Source organism: Alligator sinensis, unplaced genomic scaffold (assembly GCF_000455745.1).
Source record: "Alligator sinensis unplaced genomic scaffold, ASM45574v1 scaffold820_1, whole genome shotgun sequence".
In the NCBI taxonomy this organism is placed as follows: domain Eukaryota; kingdom Metazoa; phylum Chordata; order Crocodylia; family Alligatoridae; genus Alligator; species Alligator sinensis.
Window position 1 is genome coordinate 1,082,503 of NW_005842428.1, and position 11,645 is coordinate 1,094,147.

An 11,645-nucleotide genomic window follows, 5' to 3' on the forward strand; every position below is an offset into this window, starting at 1 on the left:
GGCAGGGGGTCAGGCTAGATGATCTGTTCAGGTCCCTCCTGACCCTAGCTACTAGGAAACTATGAATATATTGCCCATTTGTGCAAAAGTGTTAAGAAAAAAAAAAGGATATTTTTAATGTTTAGTCAGCCCATGTGCTTGGGGAATAAAATGAGCATTTTTGGGGGCTGCAGCTCTCACAACCTGCTTTAGTAGGAGATTGGTATTATTTTTCTTTGGACAATCTGCTGTTTCCCTGTTGCAGCCAGAGCCTGGGATGAAGGTGTCTGGCAGTCGCTCTTCCAGTTTGTTTGGTTTGCTGTTTTAAAGATATTGTGAGGCATATGTTGGTTAAAATATATATTACACAGCTGGGCTGGAATACTGAACCACAAGTACTTCCTAAAGACAAACTTCCACATGTGATTTAAAAACCTCTCCAATTTTCCTGCTACAGTAGTTACGTGCTAGACTGTGCCATTTAGAACACAGCCCAGAATGATGGGTGTTGTGTGGCTGCACTTCAGAGACCACTCAAAGACATTTCTGCATCATGTTGGACTCTGCATTACACAACAGTCAGAGGAACTGTACATCAGCACCACATGCCTTGAAAAGATGCATATCAGGGCTCTTCCATAGAGCAAAGGTCCATTGGACTGCTTTGGGGAGGGAATCAGAGCCATAGTTCCATCTTCTTCACAACATCCTGCTCTTGAGAGGACCTAGGTGGAGTGCAGGGACTGCAGCTCTGTCTGTGGGTCTGGCAAAGTGGAAGGCTAGTTCTGTGCAGATTGCAGGTTTCTCAAAATGTACTCACTATTTAAAATTATTTACCAATAGTTTATTTTTTGTGCTGCAGCTTGCTCTTTCACTGGTGTTACTGTAATGTGCTTGGTCATGTAAGTCATATGATTTGTTTCTGTTTTGGGATTAGATCAACATAACTACCAGCTTCCCAAAAACACAAATACAAGCTGCTACTTTGGCATTGCAATTAAATTTAACAGCAAGGCCATCTAGGGCCCAGGCAGGCATTCATTTAAGTTTGACTTGTATTTGGGTATAGAAACAAAGGGTTGCAAACTCTGCCAAAGCTATTCACTTATATATTCACCCATATTTGGATTTTTCTCTCTAAATATTTGCTCAGCTTGGTCTCTCAAGAATAAAAACCTGAAGTTTGTTATATAAGCTACTAGAGCTGTAGAGAAATCAGTGTTTTGGTTTTACCTTGTCCAAAAAGGAAATCACCCAAAAGACTGCAGAGCAATTGCTTTCTTAAACCTTAATCCTGCAACTCACTGCATGCTATCAGTTACTACACCTGGGCAGAGCCTGGATGACTTCAGTCTAGTTCTGTAAAGATAGATCAGTCTGCCTGCCATGTAAGCTACTTGCACAGATCAAGGCATTAACGTCTGGACCCCTGTGGTGGTCCAAGCCCAAAGAATCTAGTAGAAGAGTCATTCACCACCTCTCAGAATTAGGCTGCAATTCCATATTGGCTGATATTTTCCACTGCACAGTAAAGTCATCCATTATAAATAAGTTCAGTCTCTGTCCACTACACCACATCCAACAGCCTCTGGCCCATGAGGAGGCTGTTTTAAATCCTGTATCATAAAACTGTGGTTGACATTAAGCAAGTTACCTTAAACGTAGCAAAGGCATCAGAAGCTATGTCAAATGTTGACATTTCCACATATTTGAAGAAGTCCCTGAACTGTTCCGAGAAAAGGATGATTTTGGCAAGTGGTTCATGCCGGATACATTCCCTCAGCATAATTCCACAACGTAAGGCAATATGTGGAGTTTCATATCTAGATACAAAAAGAACATCAAAAGCAGGCAGTTATTTTAAATATAAATGGAAAACCTACTGTATGTAAATGTTTCTACCACTCTCTCTCACACACACACACACACACACACACACACACACACACACACACACACACACACACACACACACACACACACACACGGCCCAGAATCACCAATGCATTACTGAACCATGCAAGGTTTCAAGAGCAAAACAGAACAGGATTTAGGGAAGCAAAAGTCTCTCCAGCAAAAACACCCCACAAACCCCCCCCAAAAAACCAACATACTGAACATATGGAATGACCATTAAGTGAACAAACACATGCTCATGTTAGCTGAATACAACATATTCCAAAGATATAGAAAGGAAACTCTTCTTCAGTGGGCTATGATATATTGAAATTATCCATCACCATTCAAAGCTTATCAGCACTATTGTTCATCTACACAATTATTTTTTACCACCAGCCTAAAATAAGACAGAGCACTATTTGTGCTGAAAACATGTGAGCCTTTCCAGTTTACCATCAACGTCCAATCTAAAATAAGTCACTGAGTTTTAAGAGCAGAAAGAATTACAGCCTTCCAAAGCATCCCAAACCTGCATATTTTAAGTTGGTGACTACAATAACTAGTTTAAGGAGAAACAAACTAATGATTCAAAAGACAAATGAAGTTTCTCTTTCCCAAGTAACTGAAGTCAGTGAAGCACTATTGCTGTGGTTTTCAAGGCCATTTGTAATTTTACTGTGCAACTCTATATGGTAAGTGTCCACAGATGTTTTCTGTTAAGTGTTACCTCTAAATCTACTGCATCAGGTCACATTAGTACAAATGCAAATTTCCAAACAAAAGAGGTAGAGTCACTCCGTGGAATGTGGCCAGGAAATATTTAATCATTGGATAAACAAATTACATTGTTTCCAGCACAATACACTTCAAAAATGCAAATATCATTGCAGTAGAACCCCCCTCCCCCACACTTTTAGCCAAATGTTTCATTATCTGGAATTGGGTTGTGTCTTCCAGACTTTTCACATAAGTAAAGCAAGCTAGGCTGGGTTCCTGGACCATACACAAAGGAGGATCACCAGCTTTCTGGTCACAGCTAGCACTTTCACTGCACATGCAGTTCCTTCACACCCAGAGTGAAACTTAACAGAGAACATGCATAAGAACATAAGAATCTCCATTAACTGGGTCAGACCATAGGTCCATCTTGCCCAGTACCCTGTGTCACGCAGCAGCAAAGAGTGGATGCCAAGAGGGAGAGTGAACTGGGTATAACCAAGGCTTTCTTCCCCACTGTTCTTGTCCCACTTGCAGCCTCCAGCATTTCAGGTCTAGGAAGTTCTGATTCAGAGGCTGTATCCCTAACTCCCATACTTAATAGCTGATGAAGCCCCTTTCCTCTGAGAATATGTCCAATCCCTTTTCTGAATCTGGCTCAACTGTCAGCTTCCACAACACCTGGTGGCAAGGAGTTCCACACTTTAATTACGAGTTGTGTGAAAAAGTTTCCTTCTGTTAGTTTTAAACTTAGTACCCCCTGGTTTCATTTTGTGATCCCTAGTCCTTGTACTGTGAGAGACGGTAAATAATCAATCCCTATTTACCATTTAGTATTTTGTAAACCCTTATCATGTTCCCCTGCAAGCATCTCTTTTCTAAAACTGAACAGGCCCGGCTCAGGGGTGGGCAAAGTCTGGCCTGCAACAAACTCCATTTCCCAGCAGCTCCAGCTCCCGGCCGGTCTCCACGGAGATCCCAGGAGCACAGGGGTGTGACAGTGGTGGGCCATGACGCCACTGAGCTGCAGAGCCAGGGCTCTGCCCCATCCTGGTCCAGCCCTGCACCATCACACCCTTGCACTCCCAGGTTCTCAATGGAAACCATCCAGGAGCTGTGCGGGCAGGACGTGGGTCCAGGGCTGGGGCTGAGTTCTGGCAGCGGTGACAGCGCAGAGCTGTGCTGTGCTGCCTGCATGCCCCTGCCATGGAACCCGTGCTCATCTCAGAGGTGTGTGGGCAGCAGGTCGCAACTCTGCCCTGGTCCCTCGTCCCCCTCCCGTGCTGCCACCACTGCAAGATCCAGGCTCTGGCCCAGCCCCAGTGGTTCCTGGCCAGTCTCCATTACAGCGCAGGGCTGGGACAGCCAGGCCAGAGCCCCAGTTATGTGGCTCCACACTGTCATGGCCCCAGCCCCTGGGGTCTCAGCTAGGGCTGCTGGGATATGGAGCCTGGCAACCAGCCGGATCCACCATTTTGCCCATCCTTGGTCTAGCCTCTTTAGGCTCTTCTCCTATGGAGGCCTCTCCATACCACTAAATCCTCCTTGCTGTCCTTCTCTAATTTTTCTATATCCTTTTTGAGGTGTGGAGACCAGAACTGGCCTCAGTATTCACTGAGCTGGATGCACTGGAAACCCAAAGGAGAAACTAACTTTAATTTAATATCTATAGCCCAGTTTTGTGGGTACTGTAAGAAGTGAGTTGAAGAGTTATCTTGATGCATTGGGGATGCAGTTGATGGGGTGTACATAGAAGACACAGAGATAGGAGTGGAGAGGAAGAACCCAGCAGGGCATCAATCCTGGAGAGGACAAAAGACTATTAACAAACTACTCTGCCTCCTTTAAGTTCTACATTGACCTTTAAAGTCTGGTCTCCTTTCACTGAAGTCAGTTGGGATTTTTGCTAATGACTTAGCACAAAATCAATCTCTAGCAACGCCAACTTGTAAAAGGCTATCTGGAGATAGCAATGGAGCATAGCTCAGAAACATGCATGGCAAGATGCCCTTAAGATATTTGACATTTATAATTCTTTTAGGTATCTCAGGGCACAGAATGCCACCTTAGGATATGAAGTGAAATACTCTATAGTAGCTCTGAACCACAGAAGAACAAGTTATTTTAAGTCAAATGGAACCCAATTCGTTACTCATTTGACACTCTTGAGAGCAACAGATTTAAATCAGTGATTAATCTGGCCCAGGGATATTAGCTACTATATATACCAAAGGCTCCATTCTTTTGAAGTCCTTTTTACACACCACAAATCACACTGAGCTTTCATAAAGGGAAAATAAGAGGTCATTAAAAGTGAGTCCCTTTGGCAGCAGGAAAGTCAATTAACCTACAAAAAAGTAGGTAAGCAATGAACCATTTGCTAAAGTTTTTTGTGAAGCTAAGAGCTTGGGAGGGAATAGCTGAGAAGTAAAAGAGGAACCAAAAGGTAAGAGCAATGATCTCAAACTGGCAGTGCCACTGGAGTATTATTCAGGGAATACTGGGAGAGAGATCCGATTCTGGAGTCTTCCTACTTAACAACAGAACTCACATTCAGTGAAAAAGTGACCTTTTGTTGAAACTTCTGGGAACTGTCACGCAGCTATGGAAATTTTACATTCAATAGCATTCAAACAATGGCAAGACTCCCTGATAATCCTGTGCTGTTTATTCCACCATCTGTGTATAAAAACATTAATTTTATTTTAAAAGTAAATCAATGAGCATTAATGTTAAATAGTAGGCTTAGCATCCTATGTTTAACTAAGAGAGGCATTCACATTCAGAAGAACCGGGAACTGCCATTATTGCCCATTTTGTTTCAGTTTTCTTTTCTCTCTAAAATGAAATTTACATTGAGGGATTCTATTCATTGGAAGATTCATGATGAAGAAAGAAAAGCAATAAAAGTAACTGCAGGGCCAAATGCTCGAAATCAGATGCCTAAAATTAAGCCTGAGGTCCTAACGTTGTGATTCAATGTACATGGGCATAGCAGTCTGCCTGCATGCAACAAATTCCAGGTTTGGCCCTTGCTCCAGTTTTAGGCACATATGGTAAGTAATGGATTTAGTCAATCCTGTGTCTGGATTCCATGCAGGCAGGGGCCTTGTGTTCACAAAAATACATCTGCAAATGCTTTAGGTACTTGATTAAGCTCCCTTATTTAAAAATAAGTTACAGTATTCTACACCAATCACCCAAATCTTGCGGTAGTACTGTAGGAGTAAGTGTTTTGGATTATTATCTAGAATTCTGTAACAGTGTCTAATAATGTTCTCCAATATTTGGGTATATTAATATTTTAGCACAGTTCACCTGTTGTATAGTGCCACTCCTATTGATAATACAAATTTGATGTCTATACTTTCATATTAATAAAATGAAATAAAATCTTATTACCAGAATCCAAAATAAACCCAAAATATTTTACAATTTTAAATAAAAATGGACCATGTGATACAGACATACAAGGCACTGTCCCAAACAAAATGAAAGGAAAGAAGGCAGAAATCAAAACAAACAATCCCAAAAAACTAAGAAAAAATAATGCAGGCTTGTCAAGAGAACCTACCCAAACATGAGATAATATGTAGTTTGACTTAAATCAGTAGAAGTTGTTCTGAAATGTTTATAAGCAGTGATTACATGAGCCATCATCATTGTCATGTGACAAAGTTCACTGTCACATGACAAGTTTAGTATCAAGAGAGATGTGGTCTGAACACTGACATTTAATCAGTACAAATAAGCACCTGCCACTACCATTCCTCTAGCAAGCCGACTGGCATCCTTTTGAAGAATCTGGTGACTCAGATTAATAGCTTTGAAACTCAGATTTGTTTGATGGCTAAGAATTACTTACATGTCATTATTACATGCAATTTGTTAAGATCAATGATGGCCCAGGTTCTGTATTTTTAATAGAAAAAGAACAGGTTCAGTCCTGTTCTTTTTTAAGTCAATAGCAGTTTTGCCACTAAGTTCAACAAGATCAGGAGCAAACTCATAGTTTGCTAAGTCTTAAAACCTTAAAATCTTTATACCTTTCAGTATAAAATCAAATTCCCTAGGTTCTGGTTTGTTTGTTTTTTAAAGAAAGACTTGTGAGACTGAATGCAAGCCCTGAAGTATCTTAAAAACTAGAAATAATTAGTTAGCTGTGTCAGTTTGAAGGCAGACAGAAGGCAGGGTAGATTTGCACCTTACAGACTAACTAAATTTGAGATTGATATATGTATCATAAGCTTTCATGAGCTCAAGCTCACTTCCACAGATGCTGTAAAAGGACATGCACAGAGCAGTGTATACAATGGAGAGAGTGATATGAATACAAAAAGGCAGGAAAGGCAGGAGGGAGAAAAGGAAGCAATCTGAAGCGGGGATTCCTACAATGCAATCGGGCAGATTCGGTGGGGGGGGCACTGCAGTGCTGCAACTGCACCCCCCTTTGATTCCTACTCCACCCAAATTTTAAAAACCAACTGCCTGAGAGCTGTAGCATGTAGCAACATTTCTATTCAGGCAGTGCCAAGAGAGTCAATTGACTTCATGGCTCATTGTCATCTCTCTGATTCTTGCTAATTTCTCTCCACTCCACAGGTGCTAATGACCCTCTATTTTCTTTAGTGGACTTGACTTTCTAATCTTCAAAATATTTTCTTCTGAAATTTTGCTGGCTGTTAGCCATCCCTGGTAATGTCTCTTCTATTTCACAACCCTGCAGACTACTTTTAGCTCTAGCTAAAAACCTTAATTCAGGTTAGGTGGTTTTATCAACTCAGGTATAGAAATGACTGACAGTGAAGTACTAGAGGCACTGTCAAGATGCTCAAGGCTAGATTATGTTTTGTGAATCTGAATAAAAGAAGTACATTTAACTATAATGACTACAGGACAAATGACAGCATATTTTGACTATTTTCTGACTGTTTTTTTTGTGGGTTTTTTTTAAAACTGATATACAATCTAGCAAATTATTCACATTTCAATAGTTATATTTGCTTTTTTTCCTTTAATTGTAACTGAATAATAGGGCTAGCCCCCTAGCAAAGCATCTAGTTTCCCTTTAACTGGAAAAAAGTGTATTGCATTATATGTAATGATCCAACACACCATATGCACCGTCCCCTTTTCTAAAACCTAGATCTGCCCATGGATACAATTCCAAAACTGTAGCCATTCATATCAACAAAGACAGACTCAGAACTCATACCAACCTCACACAATACCAAACCTGGGACAGAGACAACATAATTCCTCTGGTTGTCACCTACAGCCCCCAGCTTGAACACTTTAGACACGTCATTAATGACCTCCTAGCCCTCCTGGAAAATGATAACTGTCTCAAGGTAGCCATGAGGAACAAACCTGTCCTGATTTACAGACAGTCCCCCCTCACCCACAAAAGGCATCTCTCAAGTAACAGGCTATTTAAGTCAGATTCTCAATGAGACACGAGGGCCTTGCAACAGACCGAGATGCCAGCTGTGCCCCCTCATTAATACAGACCACATCATCACTGGGCTGGATAACATGAGTTATAAATCTGAGGTTCATTCACCTGCACCCTCTACCAATATCATGTACACCATCACCTGCTTACAGTGCCTCACAGTTGTCTACATTGGGCAGACAAGGTAATCCTATGTGTAAGAATGGATGAACACCAATTATGTCCAGAAAAACATAAGTGTCTGTGGTAGAATACTTTGACCTCCTGGACTCTCCAGTGCCAACTTCAAGGTAGCTGTTCTTAAGTAGTAAAACTTTAAAAAACAACTTGAATGGGAAACTGTGGAACAAAAAACGATCCACAGACTGGATTGTGTTAAGTATATAAGGCGGGGGGTGCATCAGGATCTGGGAGAACAGTTGTTCACATGGCTCCCTAAAGGATAACTAGCTCTAATGGCCACAAACTTCTAGAAGGCCAATTCAGACTCAATAAACGAAAAACTTCTTTTCAGTCCGAGTATCCAAGGTCTGGAACAAACTCCCTCCAGAGATGGTGCAGGCACCTACTCTGGACTTATTCAAAAGGTGTTTGGATGCTTATCTTGCTGGGATCATTTGATCCCTGCAGACTTCCTGCCTCTGGCAGGGGAACTGGACACAAACTCAAGAGGTCCCTTCCAGCCCCTAATGTATATGAAATCTGTGAAGTATGGTTTAAACAGGGACTATGGATTCTTACCCATTATCTCAATTTGCTTTTGTGACCCCTTTGTTCCTCTGGGTTTATTACTTCCCTGTTTGTCTCGCCCAGCACTGCCTCCCTTTTCCACCTCCCCTCCTCCACTTCCTGTCTTTTGTATTTAAATCAGGCTCTCCATTTTATACACTGCCCTGTATGCATCCTTTAACAGCATCTGATGAGGTGAGGTTGAGCTTATGAACGTTTATGTTAGATGTATCTGATTTAGTTAACAAAGGGGCGGGCAATTATTTTGGGCGGAGGGCCACTTACTGTGTTTTCACAAGCCATCCAGGGCTGCATGACAGGCAGCCAGGGGCAGATAAATATTAATTTTCTAAATTTTTTAGGGGCCCCGCAGGCCGGATAGACTGGCCTGGTGGGCCACATCTGGCCCATGGGCCGCATTTTGCCCGCCCCTGAGTTAGCCCATAAGATGCAAATATAGCCTGCCTTCTGTCTTAAAAAACTAGAAGTCAATTAAAAAACCCAAAATGCATTATTTCCTGTTAAAATCTCATGATTCTTATATGCTTTCAGGTAGGAGTACTGCTATTATATGTAAAGTGGTGTTCTTATACCTAACCACATTCGTCACTATATATGGTTATCACTTTCCTCCAGATCAAGCCCAAGCCTCTTGTTGGACAGTGACCTTTATTTTCCCTCCCTCAGTGAAAGTTGATGAAAGGGTGATCAGAAATCAGTAGCCTTTAAGGCATGGAAAAGCCCAGATTCTCACTAAAGAGGGAAGGATTTGTGGTCAAGCAGAGTAGGACAGAAGCATCAAGGAAGTTTGGTCCCAAACTCATGCAAGCCTGAGCATCCGTACAGTCAACATCTCCTCTGTGCTGCTGCCTAGTTCCTTTCCTTAATGGCAACACTCATGTTGGGTGCCCATGAGCTACAGCTGAGCTTTAGCCTCCTCTGTGAGGTACAACCACTGAAGAATCAATGCTCACAAAAGCAGCATTAACTTCTCCATCAACTTCTATGTTGTTCCAAGGGGCTGAGGAGCAGAAACCCCTGAAGGAAACTCAGCAGCTGTTTAACTGCACCCAGTAATGCTACACAAAAGTTTAAGGCAGAAAGCAATAGATACACTGAAAAATGGAGAAGCAGTCAGAAGGTAAATTATCCCAGTGGGGAATCTGGATAAGAAATCTTGGCCAAATAAATAATTCAGGTACCAAAATGCTTTCAAGTATACATTTAAATAACAGTAAGGCAACAAAGGCCAAAACATCTGGAATTAGCCCAAGTGCCACTCCAATTGCCTTCCTCTGCCAGATCTGTTGCTCTGCTTCCTGCAATGTGCTCCCTGCCTGATCTCTGGTTTGCCTTCTACTTCCAACCCTGTCTACTGCTATGCTGTTTGTCCCCTCCCTGATTGACTGCAGGCCACAGAGGCTGTGCTGCCTGTGCCACTTGTGCCACAGGTTGGCCATCCCTGGTTCAGGCAATCCTGCTTAATGGAAATCACACCCACATTAAACACACACACTCACCCTTTTAGGAGCATAAATAGGATATGGGGATGGGCACTAATGTATTCCACGGTAGGGCTTCGAGTGCCAATTTGTCGTCTCAAGATGTTGTTAAATATCTGGGACACATCCTTTTTGCCCTGTTAAAGAAACAAAACATATTTGCAGGTGTGGAAACAAAGACTGTGAATAATACATGAATATGTTTCTTCGTTTAGAATGGGAAGAGTAATAAATAAAATGGAACAAGTAAAAAAAAAATTGCTCTTGCTATTATTTCTTTGCTGTGGATCTCACAAACTATTTTCAATGGTATGACAATATCCTTGATTTTGCCCATCTGTTGCTTTGGATATTTCCATTTTCCTTCATTTATATTTTTGGCAATAGGGAGGTGAACGGCTTCCTCGTTCTAAAGACCAAAGCTTCGGTTCTGTTAATTGGAAATGCTGGAAGGTGATAACAGCCTCAAGTCCAAGCGTCACTTATCAGTAATGCACAACCATCCCCCTTCCCCCAATCTAAGTCCTTATGGTAGTGATAAAACCAAGATCTATCTGGGACAAGGCCTGATCTTTGATTGTTCAGTCAGATTAGGCATTTTTTCTATTTAAATAATAACTTAAAACATCACCCTGTTTTTTAAAAATAATTGTTTTCAGAATTAAATTCCAATCCTCAATATACAGAGAAGCATTTTAAGTATTAAAGAGTAGGACTTATCCCTTCAAGATTTTGTTCTTTTTTAAATATAAAGTCTAATATGATTGTTGTTATCATCCTCTATACTATTTTTGATGTGGTTGCTTTATTCACCCCAAATTAGGTGGGGAAGCTCCAGAACTTTACTGATACCCTCTCCATTTCCCCCTGCATTTACTTTCCACACACATGTTCAGAACCATGTACTGCAGCAATCATCATTCACTAGAAGTGTTTTGAAGAGGCCCTTCTAAGCCAGTCCTTCATTAACCAGAGGTTGCTCTTGCATGACTTATTCTAAGTTCCTCCCCGCCCATGAGAAAGAAAGCTTTGTGAAATTCCTGGAGGGGAAAGAGCACTATATTAAATGCCTGGTAACCAAAGAGCAAGGTAAATAGTGGGTCATCATGTACAGTACAAGCTACAGGAAAATGTATAATTTCTATAAATGTATAAATGCAAATTGAGAAGTGTCTCGGACGGCCAGAGCCGACTTGAGTTGCGTTAGAAATTGGTCGTACGTTAGGGCGGGCTGGTGAATGGAGAGGCAGACACAACTTATCGGTTGCAAAAAACTTTACTCACGCCGCTTGCAATCACGACGCAGGTGGTCCGGTCATCTGAACAACCACGCGAGTTGTTCCAGCTGGCGGGGCCCAAGCCAG

General features: G+C 41.7%; 1 protein-coding gene across 13 annotated transcripts in view; it reads right to left on the reverse strand.

The window, feature by feature from the left end:
- CAB39L (calcium binding protein 39 like) overlaps window positions 1-11,645 on the reverse strand; it is a 121,019-nt gene that overhangs the window by 30,742 nt on the left and 78,632 nt on the right. For all 13 annotated transcript variants that reach the window (XM_006030187.3, XM_006030186.3, XM_025211760.1 and 10 more), the window contains 2 exons: window positions 10,300-10,418; window positions 1,634-1,802 (listed from right to left, as the gene is read on the reverse strand). In XM_006030187.3, coding sequence (XP_006030249.1) covers window positions 1,634-1,802; window positions 10,300-10,418 — 288 coding nt within the window. The remainder of the gene's footprint in view (window positions 1-1,633; window positions 1,803-10,299; window positions 10,419-11,645) is intronic.